The 20933-nt window shown below is 42.7% G+C and overlaps 2 protein-coding genes across 18 annotated transcripts in view; one reads left to right on the top strand and one right to left on the bottom strand.

Annotated features, from left to right (window-relative positions):
• LOC144586749 (uncharacterized) overlaps positions 1–18150 on the top strand; it is a 35277-nt gene extending 17127 nt beyond the window's left edge. For all 5 annotated transcript variants that reach the window (XR_013541762.1, XM_078385488.1, XM_078385489.1 and 2 more), the window contains one exon: positions 1925–18150. Coding sequence is in view for 1 of the 5 variants with exons in the window: in XM_078385488.1 (XP_078241614.1) it covers positions 1925–2028 (104 nt within the window). In the remaining 4 variants the exon portion in view is untranslated. The remainder of the gene's footprint in view (positions 1–1924) is intronic.
• The window catches only part of C2H3orf18 (chromosome 2 C3orf18 homolog), a 25551-nt gene continuing 16032 nt past the window's right edge, over positions 11415–20933 (bottom strand). For 11 of the 13 annotated variants that reach the window (XM_072989809.2, XM_072989811.2, XM_072989808.2 and 8 more), the window contains one exon: positions 14482–19564. In XM_072989809.2, coding sequence (XP_072845910.1) covers positions 19493–19564 — 72 coding nt within the window. In that variant the 3' untranslated portion in view covers positions 14482–19492. Of the gene's footprint in view, positions 11848–14481; positions 19565–20933 lie in introns of those variants that run through there. The other 2 variants (XM_072989817.2, XM_078385493.1) reach the window with 1 other exon arrangement.

Below are 20933 nucleotides of genomic sequence, written 5' to 3'. Positions count from 1 at the left end.
GTTGTTTAGTTGTTAATTCGTGTCCAACTCTTTGTGACCCCATGGACCAGAGCACGCCAGGCCCTCCTGTCTTCCACTGCTCCTGGAGTTGGGTCAAATTCATGTTGGTCGCTTCGATGACACTGTCCAACCATCTTGTCCTCTCTAGTCTCCTTCTACTCTTTCCTACACACTTTCCCAACATCAGGTCTTTTACAGGGAGTCTTCTCTTCTCATGAGATGGCTTCAGGTGAGCACTCAGGGTTAATTTCCTTCAAAATGGATAGGTTTGTTCTCCTTGCAGTCCAGGGGACTCTCAAGAGTCTCCTCCAGCACCACAATTCAAAAGCATCAATTCTTCAGCAGTCAGCCTTCTTTATGGTCCAGCTCTCACTTCCATACATCCCTACTGAAAAACCCATAGCTTTGATTATGCAGACCTTTGTTGGCAAGGTGATGTCTCTGCTTTTTAAGATGGTGTCTAGGTTTGTCATCACTTTCCTCCCAAGAAGCAGGCATCTTTTAATTTTGTGGCTGCTGTCACCATCTGCAGTTTTCCCTAAGAACTGACTATGTCTCCCTGGAGTGGTCTATGGAGACGGTGTAGAACAGAAAGTAGATCTAGTTCTATCAGGAGATCTCAAAATGATTTATAGAAAATGATAGAAATTTTGACTGTTATTTATGTGGGTTTTTTTTTAAAGAATGTATTGCAAAAATGTTAACAGAAAAGCAACTCCCACACTAAAGCATGCCATTGAAAATATTCAGGGTTACTGAAAGTGGATTTTTACATAGAAGGACTTCACGTTCTGTTCAGGTTTGGCAGTCGGTCAACTGAGTGTGCCTGAGCAGGGTTTTAGAACCAAAGAATTCTGATCCCAGGGATTTAAGCAGAGTGTACTCAAAACAAATCCATGTACTCAGAATTCTTTGGGTTCTAAAGCCTTATTCAGGCATTCAGAAAAGGGTTAATTTCAAAGCATGAGCAGAGAGACAGTTCTAGCCCTGCTCATGTTTGATGCTTCAGCTACACATGGAGCCTCTGCATGTGATCAAGAACCCTGATTTTTGTAAGAGAAGGGCATATAATCTGAAACATTCTTATCAAAATGCCTCTAAAATGCTTCATATGTCCCTCAAAAATCACTTTTAAAAATAACGACAACTTTGCTTGCTATATTAAAAGAATAACTTTGTTGCTACTAATTATGGGATTTTCAAAATGCATCTTTGCTATATTCCCTATTCCCCCAAAAAGTAACCAATAGCAATTAACTATGTAAGGGCACAAACACAAATAAGTTTATGCAGACTTCTCCATATCACACCATGGCATTTAAATCACTACTGCTATCACACAAAAATGTTTAAACCAGGAAAGTGTGTTTCAGGTGTTTACACATCACATAGACACCCTTCTCCCTCATCCTTCTCTGTCATTATCACAACTCTCCTAGGCTCACAACACTTTGTTGAATCTTTTAGCCAGTGTTCAAATCCATCCTTTCTTCTTCTTCTAATGTTTAGCTAGTGAAATAGCACTGAAGTCACGAGACATAGTAAGCATTTAGTACTAAATTTATGGTGCAAAACCAAGAGGGAGAAAAAATAGAAATAAAATTTACAAATCGCATTGCAGCTGCAGTCCTTACCTAAAGATCAGATCTACTTGTGTTTAACATTAACGTCATGTAGTCGACAGAAAAATATCAAAAGCAACAGTCAGAAGCACAGCCCAAACAGTGGGACAAGCACCCATGTTGTCTCTCCCTCACTTGCCGTCTGTTACTTCCAAGTAACTGCTCAGAATATGAAATAGAATTCTCTAACAAAACCAGGAGCTCCTCCTTGCCCAGCTGCAGTCTACGTAAAGACTCCACTTAGGGCAGAAAGCTGGAAAGCCAAGTGTTGTAACTCATTCTTCCTTCCATGTTCTCTTCAGGTACATCTTCTGGAAAAGGCTGTCCCAGAACCAAACGAGTGATCGAATCCAAGAGACCACTGACCACCTCCCCAGCCATGGCTCAGCAAGAGCCTGCTTGCTGATGTGTTGATGTGTTGCTGCAATAAAAGTTTCTTAAACCCTCTGTCATGCAAAAGAAGCTACTTGGTGATGCCCTCCCCTTGACTTTGGAAATGCTTCATAGGCCAGACTTCCTAAGGGGTGCTGGAACTTGTAGTCTAAAAATCTAACTACTTCTAAACTCTGCTACACACACACACACACACAGAGAGAGAGAGAGAGAGAGAGAGAGAGAGAGAGAAATATCCTTCCTTCCTTTCAAAAGTTCCCAAGCTGTGCCGTTGGCCCATCTGAAACCCCTCTCTCACAATCTTCAGCCATTCAACTTTAAAATGGAAGAAAGCAACATAAAACCAAACTAGATCACTGGAAAGGATAGACATCCTACTTGTGTAACAACATCAGGGGACTTGAACCTCCATCCCTGGCTGACTAGAATAGCTCATGGCTAGTCATGATATCTATCGTACAGCAGCAGCAGCACCATACAATGGCTACTGCAAATTCTCAGTCCAGCTGGAGAAAGATGCTTACAACCAGTAGAGCAAAAGTGCTTAATTTCTCTCCAAGGCAGAGGAATTCAACTTATCCATTGGTGCAAATGGGTCCTGCCCCTTCTCAGGCTACCTCTAGCCAAACCATTCCTGCCCTCTTGCTTGTATTCATTCATTCATTCATTCATTCATTCATTCATTCATTCATTCATTCATTCAATTTTATTTATTTATTTATTTATTTATTTATTTATTTATTTATTTATTTATTTATTTATTTGGTTTGTATCCTGCCCATCTGGTCTATACGACCACTAATGCTCAGAGGATAAGGGCACTGCCTATTTTCTCTCCCTGCCATTGTATATGTGTGAATGCTTGCTTGCCTACCATTTTGGCTCCTGTCATTCCTGGTTCTAACCACCTATGATGTGTGCCTGCTGTCCAACCAGCCACACTAAGTACCTGCTGCCACTGTCCCAAGGGCACTCCCTCCACCATCTTCTTTCGCAGTGATAAGTTTGTTTTTTTCCCTCACTGACAGAAGCAGTAGGGGGAAACATTGCTGTATGAAATCAGCACAAAATCAGGGTGTGTGGATGGGAGGATTTGACACCACAGGAGGTACTGCTTAGGTCTTAAGGGGATACAGTGTAGCTCATAAATCTCAGATTGTGCACCTCTGGTGTCCACGATTTGAGCAACAGGGAAGAAAAATGTAATAAATACCATCATTTATTCTCTTTGTAAATCTGATGCAAGACAGAAAATAGCAGGCATACCTTGCCTGTTAAAGACCTCTTCCTTTATTCTTCTACCCTAGAAAAAACGAGGGCTCCTGGTGAGTAAAGGTATAAGAAAGATAACCAACTTCAATCAAAGGATCATCCTACATTTAACTGTCCTTACAAAGCCCCTCTCTCATTACTGACCAACAGATTAGTAATTTTACAGGAGTATTTAAATGTGTTTTGTAACTGTGTGTATGTGTGTGACTACATGGACAAATAATGCAGGAAATGTTCCAGAATTAGGGACAGTCAGATTTGTATTATTTTTCATTGACTACATGATGTGCAAGTCAATGTGAATCAGTCCCCTCCTAATCTGTACCTTTCCCCCCTGATGCTGGGGCTTCTACTTTTTTTCCAGTCAAATGCATTTGAATTGCTTGAGATTGTCTGATCACTTGAGCCAATGCAGCTTCAAGGTTAAATGGGCAACCAGAAGCTAACTTGTCCAGCTTCCTAATTCAAGGTGAGGAGAAAAGAAGCAAGGGGGCATTCACAGATGGGGAGGGATTAGTTCCTCTCAACTGAGCACCCCTTGTCTCCAAATCATATGTTTAAGGTTTAGTGCACTAGAGCACTTAGGAGACCAAAAGGAGAGAGAGAGAGAACATGAGAGAGAAGGAAACTGGCAATCATCCTTTACAAGTCCATTTGCTTTATTTGAGCAGACAGCAGTCAGGGTAGAGGAAATTGGCAATGAGTCCCAATTTGCAGCTTGTTAAGGTAGCACCACTGTAGACATGCCACCTACAGATCTGGATGGCTACAGTAGAGCTGCCTTCACAAGCTGCAAACAAGGGCTAGCTGCCAATTTCCTCCTTTCTCTTTCTTCTGAATCATGTGTGTGATCAGCTAAAGTGAATTTACCTGGGGTAATCAAACTTCCTAGGTATGATTTCACAGAGGATCTATTCACATTTTCTCCACTGTGTAGTCACACCCTGAAACTACTTGCACCTGCCTCTCCAAATCTGAACTCCAGCACCTTTCTCTCCTGTGTCTAACACATGCACACACTCACAATAATGAACAGAGATAATCTGCATATCACTAGCTTTCTATCTTAGCCTGAACTGGTATTATGGTTGTCTGGCCAATTTTGAGAAGTCGGCTTCCTTACTTTGCTCATGCTTTTTCACTGAAGTAAATAGACGTGAAGGCTTTCATGGCCCAGCTAATAAATCATGACACTGACCTGTGCAGCAAAGAATCATTTCACCTAATATATACATAAACTCATGAGCTATCCTGGCTTGCATTCAGATGATTCTTCCCTTGATATGATATTCATAGTAGCATACCTAAATGAAAAACTATAGAAAGAGGAAGTAACCCAATTTTGCATATTTCAGTTTGTTTGCACTGAAATAAGCCTGTTGGAATGAACCCAGTTTGCAAAGAAGGTTGGAGGCAGCAGTTCACCTTTCTCTTACTGCCTCTGGGCCACCCTACTTCTGAATTTGGGCACTTTCATATAGTCATCCTCATTAACAGATGATCCAGTAGGGGTTGGGTAAGTGGGTGGGTTACCTGTCTGTCATGGGTTTGGAGGGAAAGTTCCATCCTATGGGGAGTGGAAGGCAGGACATCAGGAGGAGGGGCTGTACTGTATATATATGTGGAGCTTGTGTGGAGAAGTCAGAGAGCTGAGAGGAGAGCTGAGAGAAGAAGCTTGAGTGGGAGTCTGTGTGTCAGACAGGGTACTACTGTGTGTCAGTCAGTACCAACCTGATAGGTTCAGGTGTCTGTAGGGTTAGCCAGAACTGATAGGTTCAGGGTCTGTGCTTTAGTTAAATGCGTTCTGTGTGAACCAAACTAGTGTATGTATGATTGAGACTAAGCCACGTTACTGTATCTTATTCATTTGATCATTTTATTTTCCCTGTGTGTTATGTAAATAAACCTTGTTCTTTTATTTGTTAAAAATCCATCCCTGGTCTGTGTGACTTCTTATAGGGAATGGTTGGTGGCAGCTTAGTGAAACTGTGGCATATCCCAGTAGGTCTGGGGTTGTCACATTGATTGGTGTCCAGCGTGTGGGATACGACTGGTCCAGTTGTCCAGTGGTCCAGCAAAGCCTTGGCAAGTGTGCCCAGAGCAAGGGGGGTCTAGTCAGGGACAATCTGAGGGCGCGTAGGTAATCTTCTAGGCGTACCTCACGGGGAGGTGCGCTAGTCGAAGAACGTGCCAACTGGGGAGACTAGATTAGGGAGCTCTGAGGCAACCTGTTTTGGCGGGAAAAAAGCTGAGGCAAAACTGTGTAAAGTAGCAGTGATCTAGCTTGTCTGCTGAGAGGCCTAGCAGAGGGGGTTGGACTCCGGCTGGCAACAGTTGCAAGTTAGTGCTGAAGAACAGCAGCAATCTATAGAAAGCTGGTTCTGAGGCAAAAGAAAAAAAAAGTGGTCGCTTTATTTTGAGGCTTGACTTTTGAGAGCAGCCTGTTCTGGGGGGGGATTATGCCCTTGACTCGAAGCCAAATGGCAGAAATGGGTGAAGTGAAAGAACCCCAGGTAGACCAAGGTTCTGAGGAGGAATTTGGCTCAGTGCAGGAGGAGAGCACGGGAGAACTGACCTCAGAACTTAGAAAAATGCTCCGAGCCCAACTGCATGAATTCAGAATGAAAGAACTAGAGAAGGAGGAACAAATTGAACAGCTTAAAATAAGAGGAAAAGAAAGAGCTGAAATCAGTCAGGCAGAGGCAGATGCCAAGAAAAGGGGAATGGCCATGAGGATAGAAGAGATGGAACTGAAACACAGAATTAGAATGGCACAATTAGAATTAACATTCCTAAATAAGAGAAATAACAATTTATCAGTTGAAGAAATTTCGGAAAGAGAAAAGTATGAGGCTCAGGCCAGACAAAGTGAGCAAGATCTTGAAAAATATAATCAGCAAAAAGACATTAAATTAAAAGAAATCAGAGATAAGACTGAAGAAAAAGTAAAAGAGATAAAAGCTAGGGCTGAGGAAGAAATTTTACAGATCAGGGCTGAGTTTGAGGCTAAGCAAAAGGGGCTGGATTTGAGAATAAAAGAGAAGAAATTGCAGCTAGAAAAGAAACCAAAAGAAGGCACACAGGTTAAGGCACAACCTCAAAACCTGAATTATTCTGAAGAAAACATGAGGGAAACATGGGACCCTAAGTACTCCAAAGGGTTAGTTCAGAGCCTGCCAAAAATGGGCGGCCATTTTGTTGATAAAACTTCTGGGCAGAGCCAGTCCAGGAACCAGATTTTGGAGGGAAAACCAAAACCAGATGAGAAAGACTCCAAGTACAGCAGAAAATGTTATTTCTGTCAGGGAAAGGGCCACCTAATCTCAGAGTGTGAGAAATGGAAGCAGATAAAGGGAAATTTGCCTCATGATTCGAGTGGAACCAAGCCAAAAGCTGTGTTCTGTGTCCAGAAAGAGCAAAGCTCCTTGTCACTGAGGGAGCCTGTTGCCATGGCTACTCAATCTGGAACAGTTACATCTGCTGATCAGGCTGAGGAAAATGGTCCTCTTGTGGAGGTCAGGCGCTGCTTACTTGTGAGAACAGATTCACAGTTGTTTGAAACAGCAGGGGTGGACGTAGGAATACTTGACCATCAGTATCGGGGGCTAAGGGATACTTGTTCCCAGGTGACCCTGTGCCATCCAGATATTATTCCTAGGGATTATATAATCCCAAATGAGAGCATAAAGGTGGCAGGGATTGAGGGACAGGTGATCTCGCTGCCAGTAGCTGAGGTACCTGTGAACTTTCAAGGCTGGAGGGGAGTTTGGCGGCTAGCGATTTCATCGACTCTGCCAGCAGCCGTGCTCGTGGGAAATGACCTGGCTGAACATGTGAAACGGGTGCTAGTGATTACACGCTCACAAGCCACCACGGGGACAGTTCAGGGGGGTACTGATGAGCCCAAGACGGAAGCAGAGGGGAGTCACGAAGCTGTGGTGGAAACCTTGACCACAGACAGCAGATTCGGCCAAGAGCAAAAGGCAGACGCCACTCTCCAAAAGTGTTTTGAACAGGTGACAGACGCCCAGCTAACACCTGAAACCCCAGTGAGATTTCGAGAGAAAAAGGGAATTCTATATAGGGAGACCCTGAGGAATATCTCAAAAGGGGGAGATGGGATCAGAAGTCAGCTAGTGGTACCTGAAAAGTATCGCCCCATGATCTTACAAAGGGGGCACTCTGACATGTTTGCTGCGCACTTAGGGGTGAACAAGACACAGCAGAGAATCACACAGAATTTTTACTGGCCTGACATAGGGAAGCAGATCGGGGAGTTCTGTAAAAAAATGTGATGTGTGTCAGCGGCAGGGGAATAATCACGACAGGACCAAAGCAAAGTTGTGCCCTTTGCCTGTGATTGACACTCCGTTCAAATGCATAGGGGTGGATATTGTGGGACCTTTGCCCAAGGCCACAAAGAGGGGGAACCGGTTCATTCTCACCATTGTGGACCATGCCACAAGGTACCCTGAAGACATACCCTTGACTAACATTGAAACTAACACAGTGGCAGATGCCTTGGTGGGGTATATGTCCAGGATGGGATTTGCCTCAGAAATAATCACAGATTTGGGCGTGTCGTTTACATCGAAGCTCATGAAACGCTTATGGCAAATCTGTGGAATTAAACACAAGGAAACCACTGCCTATCACCCTGAAAGTAATGGGTTAATGGAGAAGTTCAATGGGACTCTGATGCACATGATTAGGGCTTACTTGGCAGAGAATCCAAACAATTGGGACCAGAAGCTGCAATCCCTTTTGTTTGCTTATCGATCCGTGCCACAAGCCAGTACCGGGTTCAGTCCGTTTGAACTTTTATTTGGGAGAAGGGTGAAAGGGCCCCTTGATTTGATCAAACAAAATTGGGAGCAGATCACCCAGGATGACCCACAAGATGTTGTGATATATATAAACTCTTTAAGGAATGACCTAAAGAGAAACCTAGAGCTAGCAGCAGAGACCCTGCAAGCTCAAAAGGTCAGAAAGAAAGCTTGGGATGACCAGAAAGCCAGGGAGAGGCACTTTAACCCAGGGGAGGAAGTGCTTTGGCCTAGGCTCTGCAAAGAGAACAAACTGCAGCTGGGTAGCCCAGAAATAAAATACTTGGGTCACATAGTAGGGGGAGGAGTGATAAAACCCCTAGAGGCCAAGATAGAAGCAGTTCGTGATTGGCCTAGACCCAACACCAAGAAAAAAGTCAAATCATTTCTTGGGTTGGTGGGCTACTACAGAAAGTTCATCCCGAGGTTTAGCGAGATAGCGACTCCGCTGACCGATCTGACGCGGAAGAAGACTGATGACCGCATCCCGTGGACCAGCGACTGTGAGGAGGCGTTCCAGAGGTTGAAGGAGGCCCTCATCAACTATCCAGTGCTGCGTGCTCCAGACTTCGACCGGGAGTTCATCATCTACACCGATGCGTCTAACAGCGGGGTAGGAGCAGTTCTTTGCCAGGAGGATGAAAATGGTGACCAGCATCCAGTGTCCTACCTGAGTAGGAAACTCCAGAAAGGTGAGAGACATTTGGCAACCGTGGAAAAGGAGTGCCTGGCCATAGTCTACGCGATCCAGAAGGCCAAGCCTTACATCTGGGGAAGACATTTTATTCTGGGCACTGACCATTCACCACTGCAATGGTTAAAGACAATGAAAACCCACAATAGTAAACTTATGAGGTGGGCTTTAAACCTGCAAGACTATGACTTTGAAGTGAAGGTGGTCAGAGGGTCAGTGAACTGTGTTGCTGATGCCTTGTCAAGAAGACCCGAAGAATGAAGACGGCGAAAGAAACATGGACTATGTATATATTTTGGTGACCAAAGGTTAAATGTATGTGTTTATTAAACATGCGTGGTTTGTATGAATAAAGGTAACTTGATGTATTGTAAATGTTCATGTTTAAATGCCTAATTGACATGTTTAGAGTGTAAGTATAAGTAAGTATGGTATTGTATGTTATTATATAACTGTTTTTGTATGTTTTGGGTCCAGGTTGTTTTTTGGAGAAAAGCACCTTAGCTTTCCCCCTACAAAACAACTTATAAAGAGGGGAGGTGTTACATACAGCACTGATGTTACCTGTCTGTCATGGGTTTGGAGGGAAAGTTCCATCCTATGGGGAGTGGAAGGCGGGACATCAGGAGGAGGGGCTGTACTGTATATATATGTGGAGCTTGTGTGGAGAAGTCAGAGAGCTGAGAGGAGAGCTGAGAGAAGAAGCTTGAGTGGGAGTCTGTGTGTCAGACAGGGTACTACTGTGTGTCAGTCAGTACCAACCTGATAGGTTCAGGTGTCTGTAGGGTTAGCCAGAACTGATAGGTTCAGGGTCTGTGCTTTAGTTAAATGCGTTCTGTGTGAACCAAACTAGTGTATGTATGATTGAGACTAAGCCACGTTACTGTATCTTATTCATTTGATCATTTTATTTTCCCTGTGTGTTATGTAAATAAACCTTGTTCTTTTATTTGTTAAAAATCCATCCCTGGTCTGTGTGACTTCTTATAGGGAATGGTTGGTGGCAGCTTAGTGAAACTGTGGCATATCCCAGTAGGTCTGGGGTTGTCACAGGTGGGTTTGGAAATCTGTGATGCATAATTCACCAAATCTATAGCTGGGCTTGTATGAGCAAAACCCAAGATCAGAGGGAAGGCAGGTGGCTGAGAAGGCAGCATGCTGGTCCCAGTAATGGCATGTTGAGAGAAGAGACAACTTTGGATCAATGGACCTGAAGCCTCCTTTGACTCACCCCTACAACAGACCCTTTGTGCTCCCACAGCCATTGGGAGTACCAAAAAGAACCAGCAGCAAAGGCTTGCATATCTGCAACAGGGAGTCTTGCAAGGCTATTCACCTTGTTTGCACAAAGATAGCAGAGGAGGTTAATACTATCTTAGGGCCACAGATGCCTTCCATTAGATCCTGATAGACAGAGAGACATCCATCCCCCATAAATGTTTCTAATCCCCACTCAAAGGCATGTAACTAATAGTCACTGCCTCTTTTTGTAGCCAGTGATAAAGTGGCAAATTTGGAAATGCCTATTCTGAAAATCCTCCACAGCCAGCCCATGCCAAGGAGAGTCCTAAAATCCTGCATTTGTCCATTATCAACCAATGCAGAATAGGTCTTCTGTAAAGTTAATGGCTCTGAATTAGTCATTCAAGACCAGATCTCCCACAACTACTTTGCATTATAACAGAGTTGCAACAAGAGCAAATTTCTCAGGAAATCCATTTCTCTTCCAGCTAGTAAGGATTGCAGCTACACTTGAAAGGAAGGGGAAAGCTGCAGATGATGATATATATACAGTGGGGTCTCTACTTAAGAACTTAATCCGTATTGGAAGGTGGTTCTCAAGTTGAAAAGTTCTTATGTTGAATCTGCATTTCCCATAGGAATGCATTGAAAACCATTTAATCCGTATCTGCTCTTTTCCGTCCATAGAAACTACAGTGGAACCTCTACTTAAGAACTTAATCCGTTTTGGAATGGTGTTCTTAAGTTGAAACGTTCTTAAGTTGAAGCAAAATTTCCCATAGGAATGGACCGAAAACCAATTAATCCGTTCTGGCTGTTTTTTTTTTTTTTTTTTTTTTTTTAATGTAGAGGTGTGTTCGTACATTGAAGCATTAGTTCCCATAGGAACTAATGCAAAGCTGGTTAATACGTACTCTACCACTAGGGGGAGAATTTTTTTTAACCTAAGATGACCTAAGGTTAAAAAAAGAGCAGGAAAGGTTTTTTTTCCTGTTCTTATCTTGGATTTCTGTTCTCAAGTAGAAGCAAAATTTAGCAAATGGAGCTGTTCTTAAGTTGGATTGTTCTTAAGTAGAGACGTTCTTAAGTAGAGACCCCACTGTAATAATTCCTCCTACTTAGAAAGTCCTGGGCCTTTGAGCCTGAGATCTAGTTCTATTACCCTACTGCTTGTAGCAATACACTTAATGAATCATATGCAGGTAAGTATGAAGAAGTGGATTCTCTTGGTCAGTGTGTGCCTAAGGCTGGGGAGAACCACATTCAAACCCTACTCTGCCATAAAGCTCAGTGGATGATTCTGAGACAGTCAATGTATCATTGGACTAACCTCACACACTGGCATGTTGTAAAGACAGGAAAGGTTGGGAGGGTGTGTAAGTGAAATAAATGCATTTATTTTGTCTGTTCTGCATTTATAGCTAATCAATTACTTTGAACGAGTCCAGTTCTTTTATTACAAGAGGCAAGAAAACTTCACTCTGCCCAGTTTTCCTCCTTTGCTGCCTCTCAGTGTCTCTTATTCAGCAACTAGGACAGAATCCATCTTCACAACAATCCTTTAAACTAGACAGTCAACAATGGCAAAACATCCTCCAAATACTTCCCTGTGTCTTTCAACACTTGTTCCTATGAATGATTTACATCCATCTTTTGTATGTGTTGGGACTGTAGCTTTAATAGTTAGTTTTTAAAGTTTTGAATGTTTTCTTGCCATTCATGTGCAGAATCTTCAGATGAGCCTGGACCGAAACGCTGTGCCTAAAGATCCCTGGACTTTCTTCTGAAGCTGAAATCTCTGAAATGCAGCAGATCCAAAAAAGCCAAGATTAAATGGATTTATATACAGTATTTAAAATACCACTGTTTGTGATGATGTGGAAGAAAACGTGGGACCTCTTTCATCTGCAGTCTAAAGGTTTAGGCTGCTCTGATAACTGATCCCAGTCTCTTTCCTTTTTAAAAAAAAAAAGACATTTTCAGGGTTTATTCTTTGATTTCACTGTTAATAAACCTGTATCTGCAACAGCACCTTTTGGTTTCCAGTTTTCACAGACTTTGTGCTTTCCTTATGGATGTGATAAGCACAGTGGGAGCGCAGGACATTTGCACATCATAAAGTCGCTCAGCTTTGACAGCTTGAACTGACAAAAACATATGCTTATACAATGACAAGTACACTGTGCAGTAGCCATGGACAAAAAAAAAAGACAGTACTGAATAAATGGCTCAGAGAAAAAACAGGTGGCAGTTAAAGACATAGAAGCTGGAGTTGTCATCTTGTAAATCTGTGCAGCAGACATTTAAAGGAAAAAAAAGGCTATGTGGTCCTTGTACACAATCTGAAGGCAAAGATGGGTGATGCCTTTATTAGACCATTAACAATTACAACCATAAGCTACTAACTGTTAATTCTTTAGTGGTCCAATAAAGATGTCTTTTGGAGATCTTCAAAATGCAGTTGTCACATACATGTGTACAAATGTGTGTATGAACACGTCAGCCTGAGCCATCCTCTTATAGATTTATTAGGTACACAGTTTGAATTGGGTTCCACTTACTCCAAAAATGTAAAATCATGTGAAAAAGAAAGTAGACCCTCTTTGAATTCTATGGTTTTACATATCAAGACATAATAAAAAATCACCCGGTTCTTAGCATGTCTGAAAATTAGGTAAATACAACCTCAGATGAATAACAACACACAACATGGTACACCGTGTCATTGTTTGTTTTACAAAAATTAAGCCAAATGGAGAAGCCATGTGTGAAAACTTGAGTATACTCTTCCTGCTTCCATAAAAATAAAGAGGCTAGGTAGCAGCCAGGTGCTGCTATCCAAATGCCCTTGAGTAATTGACCATAAGCAAGTGTGACCACCTCTAAAAAAGCCACCGTTTTAGCATTTTGCTGGTCTGGGGCATTTAAGTGTGTGTCCACAAAATGCCAAGGAGGAAATAAAGCAGCAAGGATAGTTGAGAAAAAATTGTTGCTGTCCATAAATCTGAGAAGGGTTAGGAAGCCATTTCCAAAAAAGTCCATCATTCTACAGTAAGGAAGATTATTCACAAGTGGAAAACATTCAAGACAGCTGTCAATCTTCGCTGGAGTGGACATCCAAGGAAATTCACCTGACGCCAGACCGTGAAATGCTCAGAGAATCTGAATTCCAAGAGTTATGTCTCAGACTCTACAGGCCTCAGTTAGCATGTTAAATGTTAAAGTTCATGACAGTACAATGAGAAAAACACTGAAGAAGTATGGCTTGTTTGGAAGGGTTGCCAGGAGAAAGCTTCGTCTCTTTAAATGTTTGCAAAGTTGCATCTGGACAAAAACCACAATACTTCTGGAATGATCTCCTTTGGACAGATCAGACCAAAGTGGAGATGTTGGCTATAATGTACAGTACCACATTTGGCAAAAACCAAATACAGTATATCAGCATAAACACATCAGGTGGTTCTACAAAGTACTGAATCATGAGGTGTACTTCGTTTTTCACAAATAGCTTCTCCATTTTAAAAAAATCATGTATTATGTCATGTGTTGTTCATCTGTATTGGTATCTGCCCAATTTTAAGACCTGCTAAGGATGAGATGATTTTTATAACATCCTGATATGTAAAACCATTTAATTGAAAGAGGGTGTACTTTCTTTTTCATATTGCTGTAATTGTAGAGAGCATGAATGTACACACACCCTCCTAGGAAAGAGGTAAACTCAGCAGAGGTCAAGGATAGGATAGGCTAGACTAATACTTCCTATTGTGGGTATACCACACATACGAAGTAGTTTTCATGTAACTTTAAAGCCAACTTGGTGCTGACAGGATATCCCCAGCTATCGCTTCCAACAGATCTGGTCAACAGCTAAGTATGAAAGGAGCCATCAAAACATCTGGGGGGCAATGAACTAGGGAAGTCATAAAATTCCCAAATAATTCAATTTTTTCCTCTCCAAACATCTTGCTTTACCATCCCGAGCATCCTGCCTAACTGAGGCATGGACCACGTCTTCCTTAGCTTTGAGGAGTTCAATGATGGGCAATGTCTACATATGTAGCTCTTCAGATTTTGCTGGAACGCAACTCCCATGACCCCTTAACAAAGGCTGCGGCTGATAGGAGAAGCAACGCAACAACCCCTGGGAGTTTCCCACCTATGGAACCAATAGGAAGAGTCAGAGACAGTTCAGGATGCTTCCTTGTTATTGGTTACTTGCAATCTGCCGCAGCTGCTAACCAAGAGGGACTCCACCAAGAACCCTGCTTAAATGGTTATGGGCTTTACAATAAACAGCTCTGTGTACCAGGAAAAAGAAGAAGAAATGGCACAGAATATCCATGGCATTTACTAAATAAAGTCTTTAGGCTCAACAAGTGGGGCGGGGGGGAGTGAGTAGCACAAGGGAATAAGTAAAACCCACACTCAGTTTCACATAAATATTTTAATAGCATCTCAAATACAGGAACATACTGGAACAGTTTTCCTAAATTATGCAGATACTTCCATCTATTGCATAAGGGTCACTGCATTAGAAGAACACTGTAGTACAAGCCCCGCAAACACCTCCCTAATATTTTAAGCAAGGCATCAACACTGCATTCTAGGTAAAACTGCCTCCAACAGAAGGTAGAACTAGGAGAGTGAAGGGAATGAGGAACAAGAACCCATTCCCATCCCAGTAGGGCCAGCCACGCAGGCATCTTTCAGATGCTTCTGGACTACAACACCCATCATCCACAGCCAGCATGTGGCTGGGGACCACAGGGATGGTGATCCGAGGCATCCAGAGGTATGGATGTGCAGGAGATGCCTGCAATGTAGCATCGCTTTCCAAAAGCTCATGTTTGTACTGAGTACCCAACAAGTCAATCACTGTGTGCTTTCAAGTGCCTGAGAATTGCAAGGATTTCCCTTAATGGCACTTCATGGAGCATATTGTTGCCTTTGGGAAAGACATTACTTTTTTCTCTCTTTATTGCTTCAGTGATGAGAGTGCTTAAGTACCAATGAAGTCATTGTGAAAAATAAAAGAACATTGGAGGGGGGGGGGAGAGGGAGAAAAGAAAGTATGTTGTTGTTAACCATGACAGCCCTGCAGAAAGCTAGAGCTTCTAGGCCTGACTGCAACTACCAAGGGAAAGGACCGACGAGCCAATGGACCACCAGTGGTCAAACTGTCACCTTCAGCAACAATCTAAAACCAGTGTTCAATGGGTGATGAGTCCAGTACAATAGTGAGGGGTAACCTCCTTCCCACTGCAGCTCTTCTTCCCCCAAATACACTTAAACTGCCCCCGGAAGGGGAGCAGGAGTCTTCTGGAGAAGACTCCTGGAGCCACTTTTCAGAAGCACTGAGGGTTGGGAGGGGAGAGGGAAGACATTTATTCAATAGCTGCTGGTGGAACATGGGATTTCTCCCCTAAGACGTCAGAAGCAGCCAGACTGTGGTGCAAATGGACCTGATGTGTGCACTCTGAAGGGGAAACAAAGCAAAAGCGAACTGTGTTGCTTATATACTGCCCCACAGCACTTAAAGTGCTCTCTGGGTGGTTTACAACATTTAATTATGGAGGCTACACATTGCCCTCCCTGCCCCCAGTGAGTTGGGTACTCAATTCACCGACCTCGAAAGGATGGAAGGCTGACCCACCCTTGAGCTGACTACCTGGGATTGAACCCTGGTTCATGAACAGAGCTTTGGCTGCAGTACTGCAGATTAACCACTGTGCAAAGAGGGAAGGCCAGGTAAACAAAGCTATCTTACACCAGCCTAGGATCTGGCTGGGCGTGTCCATTTCCTTCATCTTATTGTCAGCTAGCCTTGCAGCAAGTGTAAGTAAACTCTGACCTTTCAGCTGTGGTTGGACTCCCAACTGTCAACAACCCCAGGCAGTATAACTAATGGTTAGGGATGACTGAAGTTATAGCACTCACCCACCCTATCCTAGTGCCAACCAATGCCAACCTGAGTTGTCTAGATTTGCATTTTAAGATATGCTGAATTAAGACCAACTGTGAATTGCAGATGCAATTAAGCCCTTAGTACATTGTTGTTTTGCCTAATAGGGGGTATTCTTAGATGTAGCACTTTTTTTTTGTAGTTATTGTCAGCTTTATCACCATATTGTTTCTGATTTTTTTTTTCTTATTGTGGGGTATTGGGGGTTTGTGAGTTTGAATCTTGTCTAAACCGCCCTGTGTACTGCTTGCACTAATGGGATGGTGTAGAAATTGACTGATTGAATGAATGAATGAATGAGTAAATAAATAAATAAATAAATAAATAAATAAATAAATAAATAAATAAATGGAGACATGTTGTGCTACTGATGTTTGCATAAATGTCCTGAAAGGAAAAAAAATTATTGATTAGCAAAGGTTACATAATATTCTCCTCTTCTATAGTTATCATTACATACATCTCAAAGGATGGGGGTGCTATATAGGAATCTATGGAGTTAACCAAGACAATAACTTCTGGTTTGCAGAGCTAGGCACTGTATATGATAACATAGCCTGTCACAGTAATAATAATAATACATCTCAACTGTTCTGCTGGCCTAAAGCAGATTCTGCAGCTGACTGACAAACTGCATACACTGAAAAAACATTAGGTGACACTATGCTGATTACACTGATATATAGGTGCATGCACTGCATAGATCATGGCCATTAACTCATCAGTATGACAACCACCAGAGAGAGTCTTGCCTATATCACACAGATCCATCTCATTATGATTTACAGCCTCTCTCTTGTACAAAACAAGCCATGTCAAACAAGCCTTCTTAACCAGAGAAGAGTTGAGACATGAAGGATGGGGTGATTCTGCCATTCCTCCCCCCATTTCAGTTTCAAAAGGAAGCTGTAGAAGAGCCAAGATACAGACATGTGTGCCTGTACACCCATAAAAGATGCTGAGTTTAAGTTGTTAATTCGGTCTTTTTCTCCTATTGCTTGAAATTTCAGCTTGAAACCCCTCTTAATACTAGACTGCCCTTCTATTTGTCCTGATTAGTAGTGAGGCCCTAAAAGGACATTCCACTGGGGAAGCACTCACAAACGCCTACAATTTCGAGGTATTACCTTGGGGTTTTGCCATCCATCATCTTCCTCCTTCTAGGAATGGGGCTTTGCAGAGGGGAGAGGATTTTATGGACCTTCCACAAGCCACATGGTCCCCCACACCACACCTGCTTCAATTCTTACTGCTCAAATCAGCCATTCCCTGTTTTTTGCCCTACTTCGTATAATAACCATCCTTGTCAACTCTAAGAGCAGTATACGTTGCTTCTGTCATTTTTTCTTTTTCTGTTTTGGTTGTGTCTATATGTCAGTGGTAAGATTGCTCCAAAGCACAGGAAGTTCTTGGAAGTGGGGAAATTTTCCTTTTTAACTGAAGTTACAAAAGACAGACAGCATTGCACGGGTGGAGGAGTGGGGCCGAAGTGGAAGGTAGGCAGGGAACCATTGACAGTGATTTTTCCCAGTGGTAAATGGGGAACAGGAAAGATTTTTATGTGCCCAATACAAAGACTCAGGTTTTTCATTTTTCTTTGCACACTGATGACATCAGCAGACAAAACACACAAGCAACAGCAAAAGGGTCCAAAACTAGCTCTCCAGTTTTCCACAGGGTCATTGCCATTTGATGTTTAATTATTTTTCATATGCCTGCCCTCGCTTCTCAATTTGTTGTAGTTACTTTAAATGTAATAAAAATTGACCGACCGACTGACTGACTGATACCATAAAGCCTGAACCAAAGCAGAGGCTGCTTGGATCTCCAGTTTTCTGAGTATTTAAGCCATCAAAAACAGTGGAGGAGAAATGGAGGGATATTATCCTCATTGCTGCAAAGGAACATGTCAGTACAGTATTTCTCTTTAACAACAAGGTCCATGGAGAATCCAGTAGAGAGTGCACACACATTAGATTTCTACCTGCTGTTCCTTTATAAGTCGCTCAGAGTGGTCGCATAGACCAGATGGGTGGGATACAAATCAAATCAAATCAAATCAATCAATCAATCAGTCAATAATCTATGAATGCCAATCAATCTCTTCCTTGGTCCCATGCTTCTCACAAAACAAAATCTGTACCTCACAACTTATTTATTTATTTATTTATTTATTTATTTGATTTGATTTGATTTGATTTGATTTGATTTATACCCCGCCTATCTGGTCCAAAAGGACCACTCTTGAACTTGTTGGGGTTTTCTTAATGGAGGGCCAGGATATAAACTATCTTAGTAAATATGTAAACAGCCAACAGCCCACATATGACCCACAACAAATGGGACAGCAAAATTAAGTATGCCATTTATAGAAGATATGCCCACTCTACATACTTTATTTTAATATATTTGCCATTCAACAATCATCAACATCTTAAATTATTTGGGTAGGGCCACAGAAATCTACCCCTGTGTAATAAAGTCAAAGCAAGTACATGAAAACATAGCATCATCCTAACTTTTCTTTTCCTTTTAATCTAATGTCTTCCTTAGAAAGAGCTAAATAAAATATTAACTGAAAATCCTTGAGTATAAACAGATCGAGATCTTTACTCAACTGTGTAGCAATGAATTTATTTCTCATAATTTAACATAGACAAGAACTTGTTCACAATATTCTTTTGAAAGTAAATGCTCTCCAACCAAAGCTCACTGTCTTTGGCTGGGGGGGGGGGAGAGACTCAGGATGAATGATCTTAAAATCTAGGAGCTATTATTGCTGCTGCTTCTAAGACTCTTCAGCCTGCAATATCAGTAAGTGCTCTAAAAGCCACATTGATCACTTCAACAGTACCAGCTCCCAAATGTTTTACTTCCTCAAGGCTTGCTAGCAGAATATCTGGTGCAGGAGGAACCTAATGGATGGCCTCAAAGGAAAATCTTTGTACTTTGGGATCATGATTAAAGGACAGCTGCTCCCATAAAGAAGGAACACAGACATGGGACAGGCATGGGTACCCTTGGAAAATACCATATGCTTATGGCAACGTGACATAGGTGCTCAAGCTTCCAGCTCCAGGAGCTTAATCCCACATAACTGGCCATGAGAACCATCTCTTCAGTCTACTATGTGGATTGGCTTGAGTCAGCCCTACAGACCTCTGACAGCAAATCCAGGTCATCCTCAAAACTGATGCTCTGGCTCCCAACTCTAGCCTGTCACTATATATATCCTGATCCCTTCATCTATAAATAACCTCACATTTTCTATCACACACAGGTTGGCATTGGTATTACCAACTGGACTCAGAGTTCAGTGGCATGGGGCACCTGATTGGTAACAGAAGCACCAGCAGTCTTCATATTCCTGAAATTCATTGGCTTCTGGCACCTTCTGTCCCCTGGAATCGATGGTCAGCATCCATGGTAAGCTTCTAACTAGTTGGCATCCTCCTCCTGTGTTTCTGACAGACACTGTTCATGCATTGATGGCATTTGCAACATCTGTGAACACAAGGCGACTAGGTCTCTGGAGCACCCCTTGGTTTGTCTACAAGGAAAACAGAAGAGTAATAGCTGGAGTAGGGTGGCTCTCCAGAACCTGAAAAGTTCTTCATCAGAATTCAGACTGCTAGGTCATGAGTCAGAGGAAAACTGTACAGTGGTGCCCCACCTGACGACGACCCCGCCTGATGACGAAATCGCTTTACGATGCCTTTTTTGCGATGGCTAACAATGGTTCCAATGGGTGATTTTTGTTTAACGATGATTTGGTCCCTGCTTTGGGAACCGTTTTTTCGCTTAATGACTATTAAAAACAGCTGATTGGCAGTTTGCAAAATGGCTCCCCGCTGTTTTCCGGACCGATTCTTTGCAAGACAGGGATAAAAAATGGCCGCCCTGTGGAGGATCTTTGCCGAACGATGGGGTATTTCCCCATTGGAACGCACTGACCGGTTTCAATGCATTCCAATTGGGTTTTTTTTGGCTTGACAATTTCGCTGTACAGCGATTTTGCTGGAACGCATTATCGTCGTCAAGTGGGGCACCACTGTATTATCATAGTAGAGTCAGATTTTAAAGATAACAGGCAGCATTACACATGTGGTGTTTTCAATCAATCTGCACCTTCTTTTCCCTGATGACATGAAGGTGAGGAAGTGACCATCTAAACAACCACTGTTGGGGAGAAGAATCAGTGAGGGGGAGAGGAGAAGGACTTATAAGAATTGTAACTGACCCAGTGCTGGTTTTGGACCCACAGTCAAGTCTCATGGTGCGGCGGGTTAGAATATAAATCCAGTAACTAAATTAGATTTACAAATAGGGATGGCTAAGAGTGGAGAACAATATCTGAGAGAGTCCCATAAATACTCATCTCACCAGAGATGCCTGTGAGAGGGGGGAAGAGAGGGAAGGAGGAAGCAGAGAGAGAGGGGGGGGAGGGGGAGGGAGGGGAAATTCCTGCCTTCTTCCCTTGAGTCCTCCTCACCTTCCTCCAAACTCTTGCAAGGAAAACATCCCACTGCTTCAGCCCCACAACTGATGGAAGTAGGGGACCCCCAACCCAAGCAAGAGCCAATGTCCAAGGAACAGAGCGCAGAACTTTTAAATCGCAGTAGCTTTCAGGCAAGAAAGAAGGGTTGAATGTGGAAAGGCACAATGCTATGAAAGCCTGCAGTTTGCCAAAGTTAAGGCAGACGCACTACTGGAGCAATGGCCTCTGCTAGTTTTGCTGCCCTGAGCAAACCAAGGAACCGATAAGAAATTCCAAAGCCCTGTTGCTACCTTGATTTTTCATCAGAAATTTGCAGGAACCTTGCAAGGGTCCAGCCTGAATCAGGATCACTACCCTTGGAGAACAGTTTAAGCCACAGCTTCAAACAGCCACTGTTCTGGACCAGAACCTCCAGAATTCC

This window comes from Pogona vitticeps, chromosome 2 (genome assembly GCF_051106095.1).
Source record: "Pogona vitticeps strain Pit_001003342236 chromosome 2, PviZW2.1, whole genome shotgun sequence".
Classification (NCBI taxonomy): Eukaryota; Metazoa; Chordata; class Lepidosauria; order Squamata; family Agamidae; genus Pogona; species Pogona vitticeps.
Note: the sequence above shows the minus strand (reverse complement) of the source record. Positions and strands in the feature narration are given on the sequence as shown.